The sequence below is a fragment of the Rhea pennata genome, chromosome 3, assembly GCF_028389875.1.
Source record: "Rhea pennata isolate bPtePen1 chromosome 3, bPtePen1.pri, whole genome shotgun sequence".
NCBI lineage: Eukaryota > Metazoa > Chordata > Aves > Rheiformes > Rheidae > Rhea > Rhea pennata.
Window position 1 is genome coordinate 17,637,259 of NC_084665.1, and position 27,843 is coordinate 17,665,101.

The 27,843-nt window shown below is 38.7% G+C and overlaps 1 protein-coding gene across 1 annotated transcript; it reads left to right on the top strand.

Annotated features, from left to right (window-relative positions):
* The first annotated feature begins 567 nt into the window (after positions 1-567).
* Positions 568-26,594, top strand: LOC134138081 (lutropin-choriogonadotropic hormone receptor). The gene is made up of 11 exons (XM_062571293.1): positions 568-734; positions 8,880-8,951; positions 12,082-12,156; positions 14,551-14,625; positions 15,137-15,211; positions 15,298-15,375; positions 18,202-18,270; positions 18,933-19,007; positions 19,911-20,096; positions 22,369-22,449; positions 25,346-26,594. The coding sequence occupies exons 1-11, from the start codon at positions 568-570 to the stop codon at positions 26,592-26,594; spliced, it is 2,202 nt and encodes a 733-aa protein (XP_062427277.1).
* The last annotated feature ends 1,249 nt before the right edge of the window (positions 26,595-27,843 follow it).

Genomic DNA, 27,843 nt, shown 5'->3' on the forward strand with positions numbered 1-27,843 from the left:
CAGCTGGCAGCTGTTTCTGCTCGGTCTTGGTAGGACTGGACTGGGGCAATCAGCTGGCTAAAGCTCACAAAAACTTAAGGAAAGCTTCCACTTGGCACGTGGAGGCTTTGTACTAGTTTGTAACAGCGGGCAGAAGGCTGTTTCTCTGGAAAGCAAGACCTTGAGGGAAAAAAAAGAAACAAAATAACCCCAAAAGAACACAGGAAAAAAACACACACAAAACACACACAAAACACACACACACAAAACACTGTTTTCATGACTGAAGTTACTAGAACAGGACACAACAGTCTGCCTCTAACACGTGCCCACAGACTGCTGCCAAAACGCGTTTTTTCCCCAGCAAAAGGTGTGGACGGGGCAGCGGGGCGGGCTGCGGGCCCCCGCGCACCGCCCGCGGCACCTGGCGGCGGGGGGCGGCCCGGGCCCCACGGCCGCGCGGGCCGGCGGAGGGCGGCGAGCCCGCCTCGGGGCGGGGGCGGGAGGAGCCGCGCGCCGCCGGCGCGTCCCGCGGGGCTGCGGGAGAGCGGCGGAGAGCCGAGGCGAGGAGGTGCCGCGGCGCCCGCCATGCTGCCCCCGCTGCTGCCCCTGCTGCTGCCGCTGCCGCTGCTGCTGCCGCCGCCGCCGCTGCCGGGGGCGACCGCCGCCCGCTGCCCGCACGGCTGCACCTGCGCGCGGGGCGCCCTGCGCTGCCCGCCGCCGCCGCAGGGGGCGCTGCCTACGCCCGCCCGCGCGTAAGTACCGCGGGGGGTCTGAGGGGCTGCGCTCGCGCCCGCCGCCCAACGGCCGCCGCCCAACGGCTTCTGCCCAACCGCCGCCGGCGCTCGGGGACGCGGCCGCAGCCCAGGGCGGGCGGGAGGGCAGCGCGCGGGGCGGGCGAGGCCCGGCGCGTGCCCCGCGGTAGCGGCAGCCTCCCGGGGCGCGGGCGTCCCCGCGCTGCGGCGCTGCGTGAGGGAACCGTGGGCAGGCGGGTCGCTCCAAGGGTGGCACCGGGTGACACCGCCGTGTCACAGGCGGTGGAAGGGCGGTTGCTTTCACAGCGCTGTGAGGAGCGGTGGAAGCGGGCCGTGGGCACGGCAGTGCCTAGCGGTATGTTTGCGCTTCGTCCGTCCCGCCGAGGTGAGACTTCATGTTTCGCTTCGGTCACGTTTCCGATATTGAAACGTAGCGTGCACAGACTGAGAACTTAAGGTCCGACGAGACTTCAGAGCCAACAGGTTTCTCTTTAAGATGCTGATCCTTTCAGGACAATTTCTTAATAAAATGTAGTGTTCTCAAAGCTGTGTGAAGGATGTTGTATCCAACCAGACTCAGTTATAGAAGGAAATGGTACAGTTGTCTGAACTTTCTGTATTTTCCTGCCCTGGCACAAGGCGAAAACTGCCTTTCTTGTTCCGAACAACATATACGGCCCTTAGTGGTCTATACAACCTTAAGGAAATCATATTAAAAGCTGATACTTGGTCTTGAACCTGCTATCAGTTCTCTTTTGTGTTTTTCTTTTACATATCCATCTGAGTTGTTGCAGCCTCTTATCCCAAAGGCTGTGCAATTTTAAAGCCAACTGTGTTAAAGTGAGTCATTCTGCTTTTTGCCCGTTTTTTTGAGGTTCAACTCATTGACAAATTCATGCCTAATATGTTTCCCACTCCAGCAGTAAAAAACTTGCTGTAAGTTTTGGCAGGTTTTTGGATCTCTTTAAAGTGGTCCATCATATCTTTCTGCCTAATGCTCCATGGGGAACTGGGATTAAATTAAGCTGAAAGTGAATCACGGGCATTCACTCCCTCCCTTCTTCCAATACTGATCGTACTCCCAGCTGATGATCGAGTAGAACAGACCAAATCCTTGATACACCTATGTGTGCAAGTGCTGGGGTAGTGCATATAGGTTGAATTTCAGCACTAATGCTCTAAACAACCATGGCGCCAAAATCTGGGTTTAGACAGACAACAGATAGTGTAGTTGCCATTCTTGGATCCCTGAGTTATCTGTGCAGCAATTGAGCAGGGTTTGTCTTATTATGCCTCTTTCTGTAACAAAGCTGGTGTTTTCCATTTTCATGTAATTTGTTTGTAAATTTGACGTGCTCTTGAAATTCCCCAGGGATGATACTATCCCTGGTCTTCTCTCTCCTTTCTTCTCTACTTGAGAACTGATATAAACAAGAAATAGTAATTTATATAAGCTTTTGAATTGTTTCTCCAAAGTCAGTTTTTAGAAATGTCTCTGCCTTGAACTAGTTTTCTCATCACTTTCTTGTGTTTAGTGTCAGAGAAGGCAGAGCCTCTCTACAGTTATTTTAACTACCACATTTCTAGCAGTCTTCTTAGCATGTGCAGAGCAGGCACTGGATCAGTCACATCAAGGATTCCAGTAGCAGAAACAAATGGGGACATTAGTTTTTGCACAGCTTCAGCATTTTTGTTAGGACAATGCACAAAAAGCCACATCACAGCTCAGATTTTGCTCCTTTCCCTCATTGCAGAGAGAGGTTATCAAAAGCTCTAAACTTGTGTGGGTTTTCTTTTTTTTTTTTTAAAGGTTTACTCTTTCATTTTTTTCTTTTTCCATCTGGTGCCCCAAGAAATTACCACATTCCAACTCGGGATGATCCAGGTCAAAATAGATAATAGGCTGTCAGTTATACTGCACTCAAATCAACAGGGCTAGATTATGTGCAAGAATAAGGGAAGATTTTTTCCCTTCAACCTTTAATATAACATTTAATCTTTGTTCACAAAATCCAACCATATATTAGGCTGGTCACACAGTCAGAAAAGAGTTCAAGACTCTGCTCAATGCAGGCCAGTATTGTCTGTTCCACAGTGCAGCTCCCCCAGAAACACATGACCATCAGACGGTACAAACTCTCCCCATCCCACTGTTTCTCAGAACCAGCAAGCAGTCACTGTGCGACGTAGCAGTCCCACAGTTAGAAAGCTGGTCCAGAGTGGCATATATCCGTCCTGCTGCCTACTCTGGCTAGCAGCTGGGACACCAGCAGAAGTCACTCCCATGAAACTTGCTGTCAATAGGATGGATCCAGTTGGTCATAACTGCAGAAATAACCTCTCCAGCTGCTCTTGAAAGGAAAATACTGCTCTGAGTTGAACAGAACACCCTTAGGACTGTGATGCTCTACAGTTCTGCCATAAGTACTGGCAAAAGCTAGAAACCACTAGCTAGTCATAAAACCACTGACACAGGTATACTGCCCACAGTGGAAAATGAGCATAGCGGCACTGCATTTTCTGCTTTTCACAACACAAACATAATAGGGAGCTATCAGAGGGGCAAATGATCTCGTCATTTAAGTAGAGCCAGCAGCTGTTTGAAGGACTATGCTACATTAGCAGCAGCCCAGGATACAGTGAGCACCACTAGGTATCTCACTGTCCTGTTTTGTAAATTCTTCAACTGCTATGACTCCTGCTTTCAGACCTCATCCAACCTGATTTATAACAAACCTGGAAATATACAATTAAATTTCCATTTCTTTGCAATTTTTAATAGAAAGCATACAATTCAACATACAATTGCAAAACTATACCAGTAAATGTAGTCTAACCCTACAGATACACATGAATTCTCTTTTTTTGGTTCTTACTGCATTTCTTTTACTTTCCTTTTACCTCTTACTTTGATCTTCATATAGCACCTTCTTATGCCCTCAGCTGTTGTTTTCCTCTCCCTCTTGTTCTTTTGTCCCATAAGGCTTTTTGAGTCTTATTATTTTATTGATGCTCTGTCTTTCCATGCTTTACCAATATCTTTTTAGCTCTCTTCTCCCTCTGCATAGTTCTGTGTAAGAGAGTCAAAGCCAGAGCAAGTTAACTTTTGTCACCTATTAGTCCTGTTTGTACCTATGTGTACCAGAAGAATTGTGAAATAGCGCTTACAAGTGCACTAATAGTTTTGGAATAAAATACTATTCTGGATTGTTCCAATACAGTTCCTGGGATGCTGCTCCATCATATATCTAGGTCAGGCTTTGTGCAAACCCTAATTTTATATTCTTTCTTCCCTTGAAAGTCAAGTCTTTCCATCACACCTCCTCTAAATGCTAATTTTCCCAAATTTGGCATGACTAAGACTGCTAACTAAGACATACCTTTCAAGTTCTTAACAGATCCTTTATTCTCCTGTTCTTCTTGCCATTATTTGGAAGGCTTTTCTGCTTTGCTACAGATTTTTTTTTTCGCTAAGTTCTAACTCCTCATTAACAAAATGCAACAAATCCTGGGCTGCCCACATGTTTACATTGGTGACACTATAGCATAAAAACTCAGAGAAGTCCAAGTTACTAGTATGCTGGGTCAAGAAAATAAATGTCAAAATGTAACTCCAGCTATACTCATGTAATTCAAACCCTGATGCCAAAATGCTCTGTGCTTACAAATCTCCTTTGGATAATTTGTTACAGCTCAAGCATAAATTCTCTAGGGAAATTTCAGTAGTTTTATTTACCTGAGATATTCTTCCCATGGATTCATTCTATCCATGTCATGTTGTTGCTGGGAGAGTTTTCAAAATGATTAGACTTCCGCAGGTTGCAGAATTAAGTGGTTTTTATGGTCTTGAATTGATCATATTTTTCTCAGGCTCATGTTTCTAATTTGGATGTTACAGAAGCACTCTAGAAACTCCATTATCTAGACACCTGCATATGCCATTTTGGCTATAGCAACTATGCATCTTCTAAACCTCAGCAGAAAAATAATCTTTGGTACACCATTATATTTTGAAACAAAGCATTCTTTTTCTTCTTTTGAAGTCTCCTAGTGCATATACATACTTTTATTTGTTTAGTAAAGTCTAAATGAATAGACATCCAACTCCAGTTATTCGGTAACTGGCATTGGATACCTAAAATGTTTATGACCCTTTGAAAATCTCATTTCACAGTAGGGTTTACTTTGTTGTGTCAGTGTATGCACCTGTATGCAGGGCTTCTACATTATCATGAGTTACATCTGAATACTTTCAAGCTGCAAATCTGGAACTGTTGAGCAAAAGCCTGAACAAATGGACATTTTTACGGTATCTTCATTGTGGACATATTTGACTCTCTTGGATTGCTAGAGGAATGCAGTTTCAGGGCCAAAGCATCTCTAATAGAAGAGAATCTGTCACTCATCATCACCTAGTTGAAAGTATTCTTTGGCTGTTTATATGATACCCAGCATCATATCTAGCATTTCAAGTAGATAAGGCCCAATATACAAGGCTTTAAAAAAAAATCAATGTCAATACTTTACATTGCTTCCAGAAACTGATAAAAATCTAGGGAAAAATGGTGGCTTTTCAATCTTATTTTCAATCAATATTTTCAGTTCTTCTGAGTTGAGTTCAAGGATAGAACAGAATAAAATTTTTGCCACTTTCAGCAAAGATCTACTTTGTGCATTCACCTTAATGGGCTTAGAATTATAGGTAGTCCTGAAAAATAACAATTGTAAAATATAACAATCAACCCAGCTACAGTAACACATTCATACCAGTTGCTACTGGGACTGTGAGCTTTTTTTATTGGTTCAACTAATCACTTTTTTCAAAAGTTCAATCTCTTTAATGCAGAGATTTTATAATGCAGAGATTTTATTTACCACTGTGAGTGAGTTGAGCTTTGATTCTTCATCAACAGAACTGAAAGTGGTCATGCGGTCTTTGTGCATCTGGGCTTCCCACTAGCTTCTCTTGGACCCCCAAGTCTACATGGTAATTTTAGAGCAGAAGTATACCTTATAGTAGATAAAAATAGCTTATTGTCAAGTTTAGTCAATTTGCCTCTGTTTTATCTCAGTATCAAAAAAGGATGAACATAGTTTTATGCCAGTGTATCTTTGGAATAGGCCACTCTATAAACATTTTCTGTAGAGCTCTTACTGCTACATCTATACATTTACTGGAGTGGAAATAGAGGTGGTTTGTGCTTTGCTTGTCTCTCATAGTCTCTACTGGCCACAGTATTCCTCGTAATAGGAGAATAACCATTCCTATGAAAAATCCACTCTAAACTAATGATTTCAAAACAAAATGACAGGAAGCAAAAGTTGGCTGAAGGGAAGGACAGCATTTTAGTTACCAAGCAAGGAAAAGGTATGATGCCATTCCTGTCTCTCACGGTATTTTTGGATAGTCTCATATACCTTTAGCCTGGCAATTTCAAACCATAGTGCATAGAATTATACATATATATGTGTGTGTGTGTATGTATATATATATAACTCTATACACACACACACACACACACACACACACACACAAATCAAGCTACTTTTTCAAGATATAAGAAATGCAAGGGACTATCAATGCCAAAAAAAGCTGATTTTCTCTCCATGCTTTTCTGCCTTTCTTTACTGGATGCCAATTCCAAGGTTAAGAAGTTTGGCACTTACTATCTTGGGCTGCAGTGCTGTCAGTTGTAAAATGAAAGGAGTAAGTACAGGGATATAAGTTACAGTGTGTTAAGTATGAAAGAAACATTATAGTTTTTCTTAAAAGCAAAAAAGTTCATCCTGTGACTAAATACCATGTTCCAAGCTGGTATCGGTAACTTGTATTAAAAATGTGTACAGCCTTCATTTGAGGGCTATGCTGGTAGCATAGAAAAGTTAGAAATATGGGAAAAAAAAAAGAAAAGAAAAAAAAAAGCTTTGTAGTTGTATAAAACTCGTTTTGTTCTTTTTTTTGTCAAAAGCTTCCTCGACTCTGAGAGATGAATAACTGGTCGCATCTGAGTGTCACAATCTGAGTGCTATCAGAAAAAAATCAATATTTAATTCCTGCCAGTACCTGCTTGAGTTTCATTCTGTGCTATCAAAGACATCAGTCATGTTCAGTAGCAGAGACTTCAACACATGAGATAAGGCCTAGCTTTACTGTGCTTTGGAAAAAAATCAAGCCTGCAACAAGCAGAAAAAACTCCGTTAACCTAATACCTAACCTAATGCTTATACACAGGCTGGATTTGGCTCAGCAAGCTAAACGATCTTCTTCAAAATGTTTTGAGTATAAAAAAATACAACTAAATGAACATGTTGCTGTTTAACACAGGCATAGTTTAAGATACAAGCTGCAAACGTAAAGTGGACAAGAAAAATGGTAAGAACATCTTTCACCTTTTCAGTGAATTTAATATATCTTTACCTATATAGAAGTGTATACTGGTGTTTAAACCGGAATTCAGAGGTTTAAGAGAGCGGTCCAATTATGAATTGCCGCCTTCTTTTGTTCTAGCTGTTTTGTGAGATGTTTAATGAGACTAGGTAATGTCAGTGCAGATGAGTTCACAGTTCCAACTATCAAGGTGAACTCACAAGAATTAAAATCAAGAATCAATAAAGTTGAAATACAGAATGGATTAAATGCTGTCATGCATTTTAAGTACAGTACGTATTAAAGTGTGGATTCATCCTACTTAAATTTAGTCACATTACTGAGGTGGCTAAGTTAGGAGCACTGTTAGCATAGGCTTTCTGCAGTCAGTGGAGAGGAACAGGCACTCCGAGGGGAGCAGATCAGTTCTAGGCTTCCAGGGTTATGAAGGAGCAATCTCTCAATTGCCGCTTTTTCTTTCTTTCTGAAGTTGTTTCCCTGTTGGCTCAGAAAATTGATTCCTACTGCAGGATTCTCTGTACATTTCAATCCTCTGAGTGGCAATACATTTTTCAAGAAATATAACTTAATTTTGTTACTCATGTAAACAAAGCTGCTTCAGGGACTACATGTCAGCATCTGTCAAGACAGGTATGACTCAATCATAAGAGCATCACAAATGTATACCCATGTTAGTACCTCCAGATTCTTAACCTCAAGACAAATGTATGTATGACAGCCTTCCACTATACTGTGTATGTATAGCATATATATATGTATACACACACGCACATATACACATATATATGTAAACACATATATATGTATATACAATTATAAGTTCTTAAACATTTTTAGTTGTCTTCATATAAAGGATTATGACAACAAATTGAAAAAGAAAGGTTTATGAAGAGCATGGAAACATTTTAGTCAAAGACCTTGACAAGTGTTTTTAAGAATGGGAAACAAATGGTATTATTAATTAAAAAACAAAACAGAACAATTGTCTGTTTGGACAAAGATAATGTCTTGAAATATGTTAAATATTTTCCTATGGCCATTATCAGGGAGAGTGTGGTCATGGCTAGATAAATTGGCCTGTAAAAGTACTGGGATGACTAGAATGTGGAGCAGAGTGTTAAAATATAGCTGTACCTTCCACATCATTAACTTTCAGTGAGGAACAGAGTAATTACAAAAATTAAAAAGAAAAATATATTCTTGCTTTTAATCAGCAAGCCACACACACACAGAGGCCTGATTTGGATCTGTTTTGCACTTGTACATATCCACAGTATTGCCAGTGAAGTCAGGGCGCCACACTGCAGTATTACAGTGATACTACTGAGAGAAGAACATAACATGGTCCAGAGGATGCAGACAAATACGTTTTATATAGCAACAGGAAGTTTTAAGTAAAAGCCACTTTTTCTGAGGGACTAACTTTAACTAGCCTTAATTCCTGAGGCTAGCATATAGCTTCAGTTGACTATTTCTGTAGCAACTCACTTCTGTTAGGCTATTATTTGTCTAATAATTTATGATTATTACCAGTTTGGCTGTCATGCCTCTCAGCTTTGTACTGTTAAGGAAGTGACCCAATATCCTTAGAATATTTCACAGAGATCAAATCGATCTGGCCCCAAAGGTACAAAGAACAGTGGCTAAAATAAAGTGGCTTTCTGTTTGTTCTTTTTCTGCCCACTATAATGGTACATCTGTAAAATAAAGAAAACCCTATGCCTTAAAATCCTTTCCTCCCTCTGTTTATTTTGCAGATCATTTACTCATCTTTCTGTAAAAGTAATCCCTTCACATGCCTTTGAGGGACTTAGAGATGCCTTCATCATGTAAGTTGACAATGTTTTCCATAGACCTATCATTAATTTCTTGTAAGCAATTCCATCATAAACCCCCATCAAAAATAATATGTTTAGAATAATTGAAAATATGTTGCTAAAACATACTCCTGGAGGAAAAAATGGGGAAAGCATAAACATCGCATTTTTTTTTTCTTCTAAGCAATATAATAGAAAAATGTCTTTGAAAATACGTGATTTTTAACAACTGTGAAAGATAACAAAATACAACATTAATCATGTCCCAGAGAACTGGATATAATTTGATAATTGATCATAGGTACTTTTGAGTGGTAAAGCCGATAGATTTCTATCATAAAATGTTATCATTGCAATGATAGGTATAGTAGTCTATCATTATACAATTATGTAGTACCCAAATAAGATATTTTTTGCCATTTTACACCAAGAAATAAAACTTGATATCCACAACAGCACGTATTTATGAAGAAAAACAAAATCACACATCATGTTTTTAGCCTTATTGATGATAATAAACTTTCAAAATACAATAAAAAATACTATGCAGCTATAATTTAGTATTTTTTCACCTGAAGTTTCCAAACATTTGTCTTTGTCTACATTTTATCAGAAATAATTCCAATACTCACTGGAAGGTAAACATAGGCTTAAACATCTGCACGATCATTCATTTAGACTTCACCTTGCTAACTGAGTAGCCAAAACCTGCTTATACAGGTAGTTCTTACTGGCTGGAGTAATATATTAATTTCAGTGAGTAGTGCAGTTAGTAAAAAGCATTTGCATGGAAGGGAGCAACAGTGTTGAACCTCTTCTTTGATCTTTAAATTTACAATTTACAAGCACTGTGACTTTGCACATGAGGTCTTTGTTGCTTCCCCTCCCTTGGCTTTGTATCTATTTTATATCAAAGATTCAGATTAGAAGGCTTGACTGACCTATCTTGCCCTTATACTGTCATTATTCCAGCTGAAAGATGGCAGGTTTGGACTTCCATTATTTATTATTTTTTATTTATTGGCATCAAGCATTCACTGAAGGACAAAGTTCATGACAAAACAGTGCAATCCCGAACAGGGGATGAACTCTCACAGGATCCAAGTAGCCATTCAGACAACGCCTGTTTCTATTCTAGGTGCACTTTTTAGATTTGTCTTCACCAATAAAGAGCACATAGTGTATCAGATGTAAAAATATATATTAGATGTTACATAATTTCAAAGAGAAGAAAAGAGAAAATAGGAAACCCTTTTGTAGTACGTTTCCAGAAGAAAAGGACTTGAAAGATGAGGATAATGCAAAAGCCTAAATAAACTCAGCTAGACGAGTTTAGCTTTTCATGCTCGTTGATTAAATATTTGTGGCCAAATTGTAAACTTATGTTTCTCTGTAGCTCTAGTGAGTAGGAAGCAAAATAAACTATGTCCCTACGTATTCAACTACAATAAAATATTATAGTACAATCCAATGGCACCATATTCTTTTATCACTTTTATCCTAATGATTAACAAGAACTTACCATTTTCAAATGGGAGACCAATTTAAATCTACACTTTTTCTTACCTATGTGATTTGATGCTAAACCTTCCTGAACTGTATGTATAACCTGCTCTTCACAGAGAATGTTTTGTTCATTGACATTTTCCCATACATAAAGGGAATTTAATTGATTTCTGTGTTCTTTTAATCTATTTCTCCAAGCTAAAAGCATAGAAATCAATGTCTTTGGCTGAAATAAATCTATATAACACTTCATAATTTTATTGAGATTCAGTGCTACTTCTAAAAATGCGTATTTTTAAATTATAAATCTCTAAATCATCTATACGGCAACTCATCACCAACTGTAAATCAACTGATAAATTATTCTCACTGTCATAAGGCATTTAGACATCAGTAAATGAGAAGCCAGTGGCAGATAGCAGGAATCACATGGAAGGACTGCAATTCAGACCCCAGACCTGAAGAAGTCTTTCACTTTAAGTTCTGTAAGTAGTCACTAGAGTCCAGTCCCTCCCAATGCGTAACACTAAGCTCATAAGTCATAGATGACCAGGCACTCAGCAGACTACTTGTTCCACATTCATTTTGCATTCACAGATACCTATTGCAATATCAAAAATAAAAATCCACCCATAAAGTTATCTGCCTTTCTGATTATTGGAAAAATCATGTTTTTCTTCCGTAAGAAATAGATACATATTTAATACCTGATTTCTAGTATACATTCCATTTTACTACCACATATATGTATAATTTTAGCTTTAGTTTATGTGCTCTTCCAGTCAATTCTATCTGGAGAAAATGCTGTTTTGAAGATCTTTTCCCCATATATGCATCAATATGTACTGTCTACTTTCTGGGGTCAATTTTGTTTAACGTCTAGAATCTTAATCTGGCAGGAATTCAGCAAGCATCAGATAAGTGTGTTTTTTTTTCTCTATATGCAACACTGGCTATTCTGTAATACACATGTGGAGTAGGGGCATCAGTACATCAAAATCTGACATTGCCTACAAAAACATTCACGTTGATCTGTGTAATGATGAAAATAAGCCACTTCCTGCCAGTTTGCGTATACGTAATGAAAATAGCATTTAGATCCAAAAATTATTGCTAAAGTGCACTGAATGCATATTTGTGCATGTATATGCTTGTACATCTGTGGATTAGATGACAATCACTCTGACTTAACAGCATCTGAAGAATAATAAACATTACCTATATACTTGCCCATGCAGAAAAATTCAGTAAGTGGGACCAATCATATGAGCAAAAGGCTTGGACTCCCTGTATTTATCTTATTTCTGGCCCCTAGTCAATACCTGATCTATAGTTTATTGAGAAAAATGGAGGTAGGCTGTTATGCAGATAGAGATTAAAAAGAGTTTGCCTATTTAAAGGTTAACACAGCAAAATGCTGATCACTCTCAATCCCTACTGGTATAGGTTCTCAAGATTTCTGAGGTGAGACATTGACACTGCTGCAAAACGAGGATTGTTTGGGATTTTTTTTAGCAAATATATATATATAAATATATATATATATATATATAAAAGAAAAATATAAAATGGAAAAGTGATTTCTAGTATTTCTTCCACTGATTTATTGCTTTGTGTCTGCCTTTTCTTGTTACAGTGAAATCTCTCAGAGCGACTCCCTAGAAAGAATAGAAGCTAGTGCATTCGACAGCCTTCCCACTTTGTCTGAAATGTAAGCATCAGCTGAAAAAAAAAAGAAAAGAAAAGAAAAGAAAAAAAGAAAAAAGAGTTCTATGTTGTCCATGTTGTAATTTAGGATCCCCAAGAAGGAGTAAACAGCAGAGAAGTATTCCTGGACCAAGTCTTCCTATCTTACTTCAGTTGGCTTTGGATTAGACCTATAATGAGAAACATTTCTCGCCAAAGTACCGTATAAAATAGGGAACACTTTATAAAGTCAAGCATTGGAGATCTAAATCATGCAAACACATCCATCTATATAAAGTTCCATTCCCTTTAGTGAGCTCAATAGCAGTAGTGGAGCTCTGTATCTACTTCTACTGCTAGTGTCTAGCCTTCTAAGCACAAAAATAATTTGAGATGACAACAGAAGAGAAAAATTTTGAGATGTTACTTTCCTTTTGAAGATTCACTTTTCAAAGCCCTATAATGTTTAAATACATCTGCTTAGTATGCAGAGCTCTTCTTTTGAGTGCTAAAATATTACTCAAACAGAACATGTATTGATTTAAAACTTGAACTGCATAGCACAGGCATCGAAGAGAGTGTAATGTTAAAGCACTGACTAGGAGAATGTTCTGAAATATTTTGTGAAATTGGAAACTATAAATCTGATAGGGTACTTCGTTACTGCCTTTTTCCACACAGTACAGTCAGTGATTGGCTTAAAAATGGTGCAACTGAGTGCAGACAAACCTGTCTTTTTTTTTTTTCCTGCTTTTCTCTTCATAAGTAAATTACATTGAAGCTAGTTATTTGCTCATATAAGCAAGAGATGCAGATTTGTCCAGCTCTTACTGGGTCCAACCCCTGTTAGAATCAGTGGTGGGTTTAAGTAAGGAATAAAAGATTTGGTCTGCTGTATTCACATACAGTTCATAGATAGCTTGTTTTTTGCTTGTCTTCCAAAACAACAAACTAAACCATACCACTAGGAAACAGGAAACTAGAAAGAAGATGTGTTTGAATCTTGAATGTTCAACAGGTCTCACACTGCAAGGGCCTGATGTCCCAAGCTGCACTCAAGGGTATTTTCAAAGGATAATCAGGGTAGGTAGGTTCAATGTAGTTCTTGGATTTGAACTCCTGTTGCAAATTCATCTGCTAAAACCTATTAATTCTGTAAATCATGCATAGAGAGGGAGCTGGACTAGAGCCTTCATGCTTTTGTGCCAAGACTTGTGCCGAGGTTCACTTGGCACAATCAAGGAGCACTTTCTGCAGCTACACTGAGAGGGTCTGTCATGTTCTGTGGGCAAGCACCAGCGAACAGTACTTCTCATACACTTATCTCCATTTCCACTTGAATCTCCAATATCTGCAGATCTAAGCAAAAATCTGGTGGAATGTCACCTGAGATCTGGTGCTACGTCACCACTCTAATAATGTCCGTGCTGTCCTAACAATTTAAACCATCTGAGGACTTGCCTTTCTTGGTGAGGCAAAGCACCGTAACATAACAGAAAGTGAAGTTGATGCAAAAGGGTATGATTGCTGGGCAAGGACCAGGGACACACACAGATATGCAAAGAGTTTGGGTTCCTTGCTTAGCTATACCTCTAAGATCAAGTTAGAGGCACTTTCGTCATAATGGTATATTGTAAGAATTACTGGCATTGATAACTCATGTTATGGAGTCCAGCAGCAATAAATTCATCTGCCAAAGTGAAACAAATCCACAGCTCCTCAATTAGGGTTTTACTTATTCTTTTTAGCCTAGAATCACAGGATTTTAAAGTCAACTATGTTCCATTTCAGTGTGTACGATTTAGAAGAATAAGATACAAAATAGCAATCGGTGCCCTTAGCATCGGACAAGGAACTATGTCTTGCATACCTGCCTAGTTCTAGGCTGTGTAAGGATACACTGCAGCTACTACCAAAATACCTGACCCAAAAGGCACTTTGTAAAGATCCAGATTGGTAGGTTCTAATATAGGATCGACCTGAATGTGGCAGATTATTTATTTTGTTTGTACTGTGCTTGTGCCTCTGAACCTCCAAGATGGAGCAGAACTGTATTGCATTAGGCATGCTACAGACACAGAACATAATGGTTCTTGTCTCAGAGAGCCTGCAGACAATGGCAGATTGCTAACTCACACCCCTAAACCAGATACTCCAATTGAATAAAGTGATGCAGTGAATCATGTAAATTCAGGAGCATCTTTTGTTGCTCATTCAACAAATATAACTTGTTTTTATTAGCAATACTGCTTTAAAATGTGCTTATAACATATTTGTAGAATGTTTGTTAGCAATGTAAGAGCCTTCTCTCATACTCTGCGTTTGACTGTTTTCTGAAAGCCCAATTGCTAGCAAAATTCAGGTCCTTCCAAAATACATAATGATTACATTACTGAAGTGTTTTTTTTCCTCATTACAGATTAATCCTGAACACAAAAAATCTGTTACACATTGAAGATGGAGCATTCAGAAACCTTCCAAGGCTAAAATACTTGTGAGAGTTCTGTTCCTTTTCTGTTTGCATTCTTTTTCTGTAAAGGAGATAAATTACAGAAAGGAGTATGAAGAAAGAAGAACCTTTTCATGCACTACAGCACACTAGAAGTACATGCCTCATTTACCATAGCTTTAATGTGCAGTTAACCAGTTGTGAGATCTTTTAATAGGCGTAAAAATCAATTAACCTAGGGCAGACCAGTAATGGACAAAACTATAGTAAAGTGTGCTAATTAATTCTGGTATGCGCTTATTTCTAGAATAAAGCTTTCAGATTTACAAGATACTATGCAAAGAGGAGTAACTAAAATTCTCTTCTTTATGCTTAATATAGAGACAACATAACACAGCTGCTTGATCTTACAAAAACAACTGAAGCTGAATTGAAAATCATGTTTTTCCCTCACATTTTAAAGTACTGTTAACTTTGTACTTACAGAGTTGGCTTCTTGTTGCATTCTAGTCTTGAAAGTTTTTCTCCTGTAAATCACAATTATGCTTTTCTCTAGGAGCATTTGTAATACTGGAATAAGAGAATTTCCAGATTTGACACAGATCTTCTCATCAGAAGCTCATTTTATTTTGTAAGTGGAGACCCAGTCTAACTCAATATGAGTCTTACCATCTTGCTCCTGTATTGCTGACAAAAATACTGTTTTTCTTCCCAAAGGGAGCTCTGTGATAATTTGCGTATGACAACTATACCCCGAAATGCTTTCCAAGGGATGAACAATGAATCACTAACACTGTGAGTAAAACAGTCATAGTTCCAGTTCCTTCTATTAAGGTAATACTTCTGTTTTAGGAAAGTAGCTCCACTTTATAAACTTCTTGAAATTAATCCCTCTACAGTATATGCCTGGAACGCAAGTTAAATTTGAAATGCTTGGGAGGTAGAAGGTTGCTTTCCAGCTAATAGCTTTTATGGATATTCTCTGAGCAGAATTTTTTTCCTAAGGCTAAATTCACTTAGGAGAAAAACTATGAAAAGGAATCCAAGTCCTCATCTTCCATAGAATGTTATTTTTAAAATTATTGCTATCAGGACATAAACTCCAAAAGCTACATTATATGTCAAAGTCTGTCTCTTTCCCTCGGGGATGTGGTCTCTCAAACAGTACTTTCGGGAATAGACCAGACTAATACCAGTAATCTACGCTCTAGCTGGGAGGCTGAGCCAGCTTCTTGGCTACTAAAACAAGTAATGCTGCTGAACTTCAGGTGTGCAGGGTCCCAGCAGGACTTGCAGAAGCAATTGCCAGCTACTCTGGCACTGTAAGAAAAAGAAATACTGCATTTGTGCTTTATTTCCCCAGTCATCACTGGGAAATGGAATTCTACCCCTAGATGCCTTTTGGGGGTTTCTGCAGCAGTTTACCTAAAAATAAAATGTAGATGTAAGAATTTGGTGCATTTTACATTTGCCTCCTTTTCTCTATGAAAAAATTTGTGTGGGGGTCTAACAGTAATTTTATGGGGAATGAGCAGCAATATTGTAGTGAAGCCCTCAAACAGGAGAAAGCACACCTGATCGTTTAAGAAAAACTGGCCTAGTTCTCTACTATCCTCAGTGACAAGTGCTTGGCAGCAATGAAATATTTTGCGTGTATCTGTGATAGCAGCAAGTTTCTTTCAAAGAGATCTTTGTGAGCAATGTGCTTGTATTAGCAAAGAGCAGGGAGAGACTAAATTGATACAAAATACCAATGCTTGTTACTACCATGATTTCACTTTGCTCAGCTTGCTTGCATTCCTATAAGTCTCCACGCTAAGACTTTCCTTTTAGCAAATTGTGGATTCGTTGCTACAACCATCTGTTAGAAAGGTAGGCTTAATGGTAAGTAAGATGCCACATCCAAGGAACAGGAAAGCAGTAGAAAGCCAAGATGAGGTGTCATCTGCTGAGCAAGCAAACACCTTATATGGATTTTGTAGTACGTTGGCCTCACAAAAATTTCTACTGAGAAATGCCCAAATATCAGATAATGCACGCTGAACCACCTCTCCACAGGATGTGCTTGAAATTCAGGTCATCTGAGGAAGGACCAACTGAACAATAGAGGGCAGCAGCAGGCCACCTGTTGTGTGTTGTAGCAACCAACAGTTAGTATTTCATGTGGATGTGGGAAGAGGGTACATGGAGAATCAATACTGCATAATCATGGTAAATTTTAAAGAAATTACTAATACCCAGCAAGCATATTGGAGTGCTGTCATATTGATGTGGTATTAAAACTAAAGTGCACTAGAATTGTAATTTACTTACTGTAAATTCATTCATATGAAGGTGTGAGCTGTAGTAAAATATGTTTTAAATGGTGCAGGATTTATCTTTTTAAAATAGAACTGAAATATATATTTTTGTGTGACTGAGATGACAGCTGGCCTTACAGTATGCTAACCCCAATTTGCTGAAGAGGTCACAGTGGATATCAATACATAGTTGATGCCACCTGTGAACTGGACCTTGTGTGAGCTAGCTGCATTATCAGTCCACCGTTGCTTCCAATTTCAGCTCTCCCAAAAGCATGTGTAAAAGTGACAACAAAACTTTTGTAGAGATAAAGGGTCATATATAAAATGCATCATTTTCTATTAAGGAAGAATATTAAAGGAAAAATATATACAAATGATTTTGGAAACATTAACTTAATAGCACAAATAGATTTTCCTCAGTGAAATCAGTCCCATAAGTTATATCTACTAATGAAGGAAAGTAGCTGGAATGTAGGTGCAGTCGGGCCCAGCCTCGAAGTTGTCTGGCTCCCACTATGGGGAACGAAGAAACCAGGGTGGACACATAGTTTCCCTATGCAAAGCAGGGGACAGCTAATTTTCTATAGCACAATTCAAGTCTGTCAGTATGCTGTGCAGAGCTCTGCTTTGTAAGAGCTGATAGTTCATTGAACATTGGACTATGGGTGACTCACCCCCTACCTCTCTGCAAAGCCATCTCTTGGGCTGTAGGAAGAAAAATCTATTCACAGAGGATTTGCAGTCCAGCACCACCTACTTGCCTTTAGAATAGCTTTCCATCTTATATTTCTCTGGCCTTTGCAATCTTGCATTTCTGTCTTCAATTTGGCACTGCTCCCATAAGAAGGATGGAGAGAAAAGGCACAGCCTAGCCACAGTCTGTTGAATTTGGGCAGCTTTCTGAGCTGTAGGATACAGTCTTATGCTGAAACCACAGAATCTAGGTCTTCTGCTTCACACAGAGGGGTCCTGCATCCAGGTTGTCTTCATGCAAGGGTCTTGCATGGAATAACATCTTGTTTCAGGATCTCAGTACAAGGTAAGCACAGATAGGCACCCAGTTGCTCAGAGCAGGGAAATTCTGTACATAAGCAGAAGTTCTCTTAAAGATCTAAATGATAAGCTGCAATTTTATTATAATTTCAGAATTATGTCAGTCATGCCTACAATATGCTGTGGTTGCCTATGTCCTTTATAAGCCATATCCTCTAATTATTAAAACAAATACAATTTTAAGAATTGAAACATGCAGTACAATAAAATAATCTTTTATTTTCCCAAGTGTTTTCCTTAATTTATGCATTTTTCTTATTTTTAGCAAATTATATAAAAATGGATTTGAAGATATCCACAGTCATGCCTTCAATGGGACAAAGCTGAATCAATTGTGAGTATGTTTCCCCTTCTCACTTTAAGACTAAATCATAATTCAATACAGTCAAAGGCTCATCATTCAGTTTAACTGGCCATATCTTGCATTTCCTGATTCCCATTAGAAAACTGCATCTTTTGGTGTCATTGACCTTTGCCACTAAATTGATCATCCTGCAATATTTACTGTTCTTGAAACATCATCCTTCAGAATGTTGCAGATATGAGAAAATCTTTTTAGTTACTAAAATATAACAAATTCTTAAACTTAGCAGTTGTGAAAAACTTGAAAATGTAGCCCAGACCCAGGAAACTTCATTTTATATTTTGCAAATCTTAATAATTTTTAATCAATCATCTCACATGCTCTGGGAGTAGACTCATGGTTTTGGCAACACTGTTACTCCATTTTTGTATGCTATTGTTTGTACATATTGTACACATTGTTATTGGTTTAAATTAGACTAAATTGGAAATGATTAGAATTAACTGTAGATCATGATGGTTTGAAGGCATCAGTGAAAGGAAAGGTCCAGTATGAAATATGTTTACTCTCAGGCCAGATGTTACAATGACAACTAGTGTGATGGGAAAAATGATTAAGAGGAAATAGATGGGAAGAGACCAAAAAAAGATCATTTTAAAACATAGAAGAGTTAACAATGTTTGTCTCCACAGAATTCTAAAGGACAATAAAAACCTCAGGAGAATACACAATGATGCCTTGAGGGGGGCCACAGGGCCAGACGTTCTGTAAGTATCAGACGACTTTATTATCTGATTTTAAAAGTGTCCCACATGAACTGTACTGTGCTAAGTAGACTACATCATTTCAGTGAAGAAGGGGCTCTGTTTTTGAATAGATACTGGATCTCTTACCTTCTACAAACAGTAAGACAGATCAGTGTGATACCATGAAATGTTGTGTGTTTTAATGAATATGTTTTAACTAATAACTGTTTAAATGAAGCACCTAAAGCAGCCCTTCAGAGCAAAAAAAAAAAAAAAAAAAAAAAAAAAAAAAAAAAAAGAAGAGCCAAGTGGATGTTCAGCCAAGTGGATGTTCTTATTGTTAAGGTGGCTAGAGTCACATTCACCTATTTTCCGTGTCTTTCCGTGGCCTAAATAAAGAGCCTTCCCTCGCTCTATGCACGGCAGCTTTCAAAAAGAGAGGTTAGGGCACAACCCTCAAAGCGATGTGTTTCAATTTCCCCAGGACAATGTGAGCTCCTTGCATAACTGGGGTTCATGTGTAAAAGAAAAGCATTTAAACTTCTGACTGAAAGTTTCATATTACCTAAGCATCATGCTCCGAGAACACCCACTAGAATAAGCTCTTGGGACAGATAGGCAGAAAGAGGCCAACGTTGTTGGTAACAGCTGGCCTTAGACATAAGACTGGGAGCCAGGAATTCATCAGTATCAAGCTGATTGATACCAATTCAGGCATGCCATGAACTTCAGTGTTCTCAGGGCTGGGCATCAGCTGAGTTCAGACAAGAAAGGAAAGAACACATGTCTATGTTGGGGATCAGGGGTTGTTGCTTTGTGGATTTAGACTTTTTTGAAGAACAGAGTCACTGTTATCCAACTTCATGCTTTGTTGCTGTTTTTATAGCTATCAAAAGAAAATAAAATGCTGTCTTTATTTTTCAGGGATATTTCTTCAACAGCTCTGGAATCCCTGCCTAGTTATGGACTGGAGGCTGTTCAAGTCTTAAATGCAACATCATCTTACTCTTTAAAGAGACTGCCACCACTAGATAAATTCAGTAACCTGCTGGAAGCTGTTTTAACTTATCCCAGCCACTGCTGTGCTTTTAGAAATGTAAGGACAGAAAAGTAAGTCCAAATAGCACCATATTGTATTACAGTACTTCAGAAACTCCAAAATGGCAGTTCTGCTTTATTCAGCTCTCAGAACTTTGATTATCCTTATTCCAGTTACAAGAAAGCTGTGGAACATAGCAAGGCATCACACAAAACAAATCTCTGCTAAAGCCAGCAATCTTATTTCCACTTATTTCAGAACAGAAATTGATCTCATCCTGTGCCCAATATCTGCCAGCAGGAACATTATTCTAAGTTTGCTTAAGGCTTATATTTTTCTCAGTATTTCAATAAAAAAAAAAAAAGAAAAAAAGACTTCTGGTACATGGGAAATGTATTTCCATCAGAGTCAACAGCACATTACCCTAAAAAAAAAAAAAAAAAAAAAAAAAAAAAAAAAAAAAAACTCCTGTAGCCTTTAGCTATGCAGCTTATTTAACCACAGGTGATATGATGACCTTGTAGAAAATGCAGGCTTTCAATTACTCACCAAAATAAGTACCTGACACAACCTTAGAGAAAGAAGCTACTGAGCTTTCCAGTGCTTTTAAATATCAATAGGCAGTACTATTCTTTCCATTTCACAGTTGGAAACTGTGGCACCGGGCTTTGCATCTGTTGATTTGGGACAGACAATCTAGGACAACTGTGGCTGATTTTCTAGCATTTTTGTTTCAGTAAATCAACTCTCATTTGGCTTTAGGCAGCCAAGGCCACTTCAAATAAGTTTAGTTGAGGCTGTGAGCATTCCACACTTCTAGTCTACATCTCTAATGAAGATAACAGAAAAGACATATTAAGCAGCCATTTCTGGGAAGTCCAATTCATGTGACTTGCCTACCATCATATAAGGATAGTGTTGTAGAGACAGGAACAGAATCCAGTTATTTGCAACAAAATTAGATACAACATTATGCTTTCTCTGCGTACATTATTTCACTACGGCTTCTACAGGAATAAAGCGAAGATCCTACAGTCGAGCTGTAGGAAGACACTTTTTCATATTTATCAATTGTTTTCTTAAGTAAATTGGGGGAAAAAAAAGTGGGGGAAACCCTCCAAAGCAGGAAACTATACTGTCCTCCAACTGGGGTATTAGCAGGGTTCAGACCACTTCCTGTGCATTACCCATCTGCACAACCCTGGCCACTGGAAGAACTCAGACAAGTAACAGACTATTAATTTATAGATGACCAGCTACTATAAAGGGATGAGACAGACATTTCTGCTGTTTTCATTGCTATCTGCTGATGCCAGCACAAGACTACGAAGACTGAGATCTCCTGACTTCAGTTACTAGGTTACAGAGGGAAGAGCCTTCCTGTGGTTACGGATTCTCATGGCCACGCAACTGCAGTCTGTTTCTGTCTCCAACTAGCTGCTTCTGTTGCCTTTTATTCTACATACGTTCATCCTGCCCAGTTTTTACCAACCTGCCCCAGATCCCATTCCTCAACACCAATGAACTGTGCTATCAGGTCACTGAAATATGGTGATAAAGTCTTGCCTGTATCTGACCTGGCAAGCACATTCATTTAAGTCAGAATCATCAATATTAGAGAAATAAAAGTCTTAAAACTCAATATTCTTGAGACTTCTGGGGTGCAATACTGGTGTGCTCATTCATAGAGCCATGCAAGAGAGATGGAAGGTAGTGTTCAGTTCCCAAAACTTTCCTCCACTGGACTGAATGTGAAACAAAAAGCAGGCTATGGCACATTTTTTTAAAACTACAAGAAAAACAAATGCTGTTGTCAACCCCTTATTTATAAGTATCAGATAGGAGTTTATCTTGGTATTTTAAAACCTTATTTCTCTTGCTATAAATAAAATTTTCTAAAAGTTTCCGATTCTCCTGAAAGTACACAAGAGCTTAGTGTTTTTTCAGGATCTTTCTACTGCCACAGGAAGGAGGTCAGACAAAGCAGTTTCCATCCATACTAGCAGAATACCTGGCCCATAATTTCAAAGCCTCAAAATCAGAGATTTTGGCGAATACATGGTCTTTCAATTTGTACTTCACAAATTGCTTTATTTCTAACATTTAAAGTCTACCAGCGGATCCTAAATATATTTTTGAAGTGAAGAATATCAGACCAGCTTTCCAGCACTTGTGAATAGATGTACTTCTCTAGAAGCCAGCATAGCTGCTACCATTTATTATTGCAGAGAATCTGTCCCATTTCAATATAGTATTTCAGTACAGTACAGTATTACAGTATATAATTTAGAATTTGATTGAAATCTAGACTGATACTCAACTTTCTTTTCATCCTTATTACAGACAAAATTCTTTGCTTTCCATTTTTGACAACTTCTCCAAAGAGTGCGAAAGCACCATGAGGAAACCAACTAATGAAATATTGTAAGTACCTCTCTGCATTCAGAAGCTGGAAATAGCAAATATGCCCCCCCATATGCATTTTTGTAGTACAGCATGTCCTGTATTGCCAATTGAAGTCACCCTTAAAAGTTGCACAGTGATAATTTTACTATTGTTAAATCAAAATTTGTGATTTTGATGTTTCAAAAACAAAAAGTCTCATGTGTTGTACCCAGTCCAGCTTGAATTATGGAGTCTTTCAAAACAGTGATTAAATATTTGAGAACGCTAAGGGCCTACATGGACTTTTCCATGCCTGTAGATAACTGCAGTTGTGTGATTCAAAGAAGAGATGCCAATGTTAATAACTTTTCCTGATAGGAAATATAATTTGTGTCAATGGTTTTCCATGGTTTAAAAAAAAAAAAAAAAAAAAAAAAAAAAAAAAAAAAAGAGTTCTGGAGTTAAGAGAGATTTGATGACCTGAGACACTTGTTTTACCTGTTCTAATTATGTCCTTCCATATCATCACAATTCTGTTTGACAGTGTCAAGTGGGACCATAGGAATTGCTAATATTAAAACTATTGTTAATCATGTTGGCCATATTGGATGACAAAAGCTCTACACCAGTATTTTATGGAAAAGTTTACAGATTCGCGATTGTATCTCCCTCTATAGCTAAATTGGAGATCTTGGGGTTTTTCCTCAGCTCTAAGATAGGGTCAGAGCATTGCAAAGCCTAGAAAGACAAAGTCTTGGTCACAAAATTCCAACACAAATACAGCTGAAATTCAACTGATCCACTGGGATAATGATTTCCTTGGGTCACGTTATATTTGCTGTTTGATGGTATTAGACCTTTTATAAAGCAAAAGCTGGTTTGATTCTCTCATTACCTTTTCTCCTTTGCTGTCTGCCTGCAACTCCTTTGATTGCCTCACTTACTCAATCTCATCAGCTGTACTCCCAGTTGCAAATCTGAGGCAGTTAAGGAACAAGTCAGTTGTCAGCAAGACCAAGAATATACAGCTTCTGTCAATGACAGCTTTTTAGGAGAAGCAGGGTGAGACAAGGAGGTAAACATGGAGATGTCCATTGCATTAGGTCACGTTATAAAGGCAAGTCAAATGACACCCAATATCACTGTGACTGGATCACACAGATCACTAGTGCCTATGCCTGAGTTATCCTATGCTCCAGATGATCCTATTAAGCAAATGGAAGAAGGGTAATGATTCTGAAGCTGAAAGGCTGTAAGCAGAAAAGGTTGGGAACAACAGTAAAAATTAACTCAAAGTCCAGAGCTATTATTACAAAAAAAGAGCATGCACAAGACTGCATGTTTACATGACCTCTCAGAAAAATCACATTTTTTTAACTAGTAAATAAACAGAGGCAAACATATTCCCTGATCTTCCAGTTTAAGCCAAGCAAGTGAAAGCAAAACATGGGGCAGTTTTTCATGCAAGTAGAGAGCATTTAGGATAAGAACAGATTGGTATGTTCAATAGAAATACCTGAGAAGCAGCCCAGCTTCATTTGCCAGTTAAGACCTTGAACCAGGAAAATAATTTAATGCACATATTTAGTTGAAGTGGAACTTTAAGCAGGTATTTAAATTGACCCACTGCTACCAATTCTCTGGATAGTTTCCCATTGAACACTAATGATTTTCATGATTGTGTAGTTGTGAAATCAGTACCTATTCTGGCAAGGAATCAGAAGGATACGTGCTTGCTTTTAAAATGTTTTTTTTCTTTTGTAGGCTTATCCTCACATTATTAATGACCTGGAAATTAGAAAGATCTACTTTAAATATATAAAAACATGTATAATTAGTCATTTCTTTTTCACTGCTTTTGCTTCTGCATTTGCTATGCCAGCATCTGTCATTATTTGTTAACAGCTTATCTTATCACAGTGAAAGAACCTTTATACCTGCATTGTGTAGATATAGTCAAAGAATTACAGGATAAGTGGCTGGTGTATAGGAGGCACTGAGACCTAGAGGATAAACTCTATCAAATAATGCTATTGCACATCCCATGCTGCCCCGTGCCTTTCATAATGCTTACAGGTTAAATATGTCATAGTCTCATGTAAGTAAGTTGCTGTGCCCTGAAGGTTTTGGAACCTGAGAACTCTTTTGAACTCCAAAGTAGATTTTTCTCCTTTGCCCCCTCTCCAGTGTAAAGAGTGGTTAGATACTAGTCTCTGATAGTTTATATCCTTCTGGCCAGCCACAGCCTGCCTGCCCAGCAGCTGGCGAAGGACAACACATGGAAAGCATTGCAAGTGTTCTTCCCACTTCCCACCCTCGCATCTAAGCCATATTTACTCCTTGACTTGTTCAGTGCATTGGGTCCAGTATAACCTTGATATATTCCTAGCCATCAACATATTCTATCAAGTTAACTGTGCACCATTTCTCAATTTATAGTACTGCTAACATCAAATTTCTTAGCATTTCCAAAATCATACATAGTCTCAGGAATTTGTTCAGTAAGCGTATTTCCTAAGGAAGGTAAGGGAACACAGTTAAAATCCTTAGTTTACTTTAGTTAGGCTTCTTTAACTCTCTGATAAAGCTATATGCAGAATATTTAATATTCCATCAATTCAAGTGTTACAATAGTTTGGACTGCACTCTGCTAGCATCATTAGATAGGTGGCTCACTTAGAAAGCAAGCAAAATAAAGCACTTACAAATAAGTAAGTTCTAGAAAGCATTCCTCTGTGGCCTCTTCTGCTCTCCAAGTTTGCTATGCAAACAGAAGGCATCCTTACAAGGCTTCATTATGTGCAAATACTCTGTAGAAACACATTAGAAAGTAACTGGTTTAAAACAACTTTCATCTGTTGTATTTTCTAAAAAAAATATGAGCAATATGTAACAAATAGTTCACTTCTATTTGTGGGGGGTTGTTTTTTAATAGTTATAGAGATGATTCTTACAACACATCGCTGTGGTCAGCAGAAAAGAACAAGTCCCCATTTGCAACGGATGAAGAAAACTCTCCTTACAGCTATTCAGCTTTTTTCTATGAGAATGAAATGACTGGCTTAGATTTTGAGTATGACTTTTGTCAGCCTAAGATACTCACATGCACTCCGGAACCAGATGCATTTAATCCCTGTGAAGATATCCTGGGATACAGTTTTCTCAGAATCCTGATTTGGTTTATAAATATCCTGGCAATTGCTGGCAATTTCACTGTACTCCTTGTTCTGATAACTAGCCATTACAAGCTCACTGTTCCTCGCTTCCTCATGTGCAACCTCTCTTTTGCTGATTTTTGCATGGGACTTTATTTGCTCCTCATCGCTTCTGTCGATGCTCAAACAAGTGGTCAGTATTATAACTATGCAATAGACTGGCAAACAGGCAGTGGCTGCAATACTGCTGGCTTTTTCACGGTGTTTGCAAGCGAGCTTTCAGTGTACACACTAACGGTGATCACTGTAGAAAGGTGGTATACAATCACCTATGCAATGCAGTTGGATCGAAAGCTACGACTAAGGCATGCTGTAGTGATCATGCTTGGTGGCTGGGTATTCTCCATTTTAATAGCAGTGATGCCTCTCTTAGGGGTCAGCAGTTACATGAAGGTCAGTATTTGTTTACCCATGGATATTGAAACAGCTCTTTCCCAAGCCTACATATTGATTATCTTAGTGTTAAATGTTGTAGCTTTTATTGTCATTTGTGCTTGTTACATTAAGATTTACATAGCTGTTCAAAATCCAGAGCTGGTAGCTGCCAATAAAGATACCAAAGTTGCCAAGAGAATGGCAATACTGATCTTCACAGATTTTACCTGCATGGCCCCCATTTCCTTTTTTGCCATATCTGCTGCCTTTAAAGTACCTCTCATCACAGTGACAAACTCTAAGATTTTGCTGGTTTTATTTTACCCGGTCAACTCCTGTGCAAACCCATTTCTGTATGCAATTTTCACCAAAGCATTCCGAAGGGATTTCTTTCTGCTGATGAGCAAGCTTGGTTGCTGTAAAAGCCGAGCAGAGCTTTACAGAATGAACTATTTCTCTGCTTACACCTCCAACTGCAAAAATGGCAGCTCAGCTACAGGCCCCAGCAAAGCCTCACAAGCACTGCTACTTTTGTCAGCGTTAGAGAAGCCATATCCAGCGGTACGCAACAAGACATCTTACAAAGAAAATTAAACTGGAGCACCAATAGGTCCTGCACTTTACAATGTCAGCTGTAATTATTCCAGTGACCAGGATTTATTTTATAGTATCTTGAACATTTTGCAATAAATAAAAGTGACAATCAATAATTCTTACACAACTGTCCTGAGGTTCAAATTAACATTTTCCCTTTTCTTTTGTTGTAACAGTAGATATGGAAGGTGATTATTAGGCAAAATTCTTGTTTGGGGGGGGGGGAGATAGGGGAGCCCAAGAGTGGAGCTTTGCACCTCCCATAAACTGACTAGATTCTAAAGGTGCTTCTGCTGAAAGCAGTGATTGTAGTCTGGCTCTTTTCTCTCCAATCTGCTTCCCTCGGGTATTTAGAGCCTGTCTGCTAGCTTTCATGACTTTTTTTTCACCTCTCATTGGTTATGCTGGCATTGGTGGGTTGAAGAAAGGGGCATTAAACTTTATGGCTCCCTGCATTTCATCAACAGAAACTCCCAACTGTATTCTTCAGCTGGGTGTAGCTGGGTACAGCATTCAAGCAGTGGGTTGCAAAGATGTCAGCCATGGAGAGAAGTTGCCTGCTGAACTTCTGTTACTAGCAGTTTCACAGTTTACATTAGATCTCAGACTGAGCTTGTGAGACGTGTACTTTAAAAAAGTTAGCCTGTACACCACTGTATATGATCTGGAAACGAGATGCACTAGCTGCAAAACCCCAATTACTCCATGCAGAACAACTGCATTTTGTACATCGTACATACACATACATATAAAACACAACCTATAAAGGTCCCTTCTCAGCAGGATAGCTGCTGCCTGCACAGATGAATAAATACTGCCTAGCTTTATCTCCAGCTACAATCTTGTGCATTATTTTCCGCTAGCCCCTCTCTGGCATCATCAAGGCCGGTGGCATTTGGAATGCCTTCTGGGGGCTCCTTCTCAGCACTCACAGTCCAACTCCATTTCCAGTTGCTTAAACAGAGAAGTAACTTCTCAGTGACTGTGTTTTCCCACAGAAATCTATCTTCTCTTTCACCATGCATTGCCTGATGCTAAGGAGATACAAATTTCTGGCTGTATTCCTAATTAAAGTAAGAGTTGAACATTCCTTTGTTACTGCAATGTATTTACTCCGTTTACAGCAAGTAGGTTACCACTCTTAGGCAGTTCACTTGCCATAAGCTAACAACATACTATATAGAAGTTGGAGAATTAGATCCGTAGACTCTTACCTGCATCTTATGGGCCAAACAACCTGTCTTGGGTG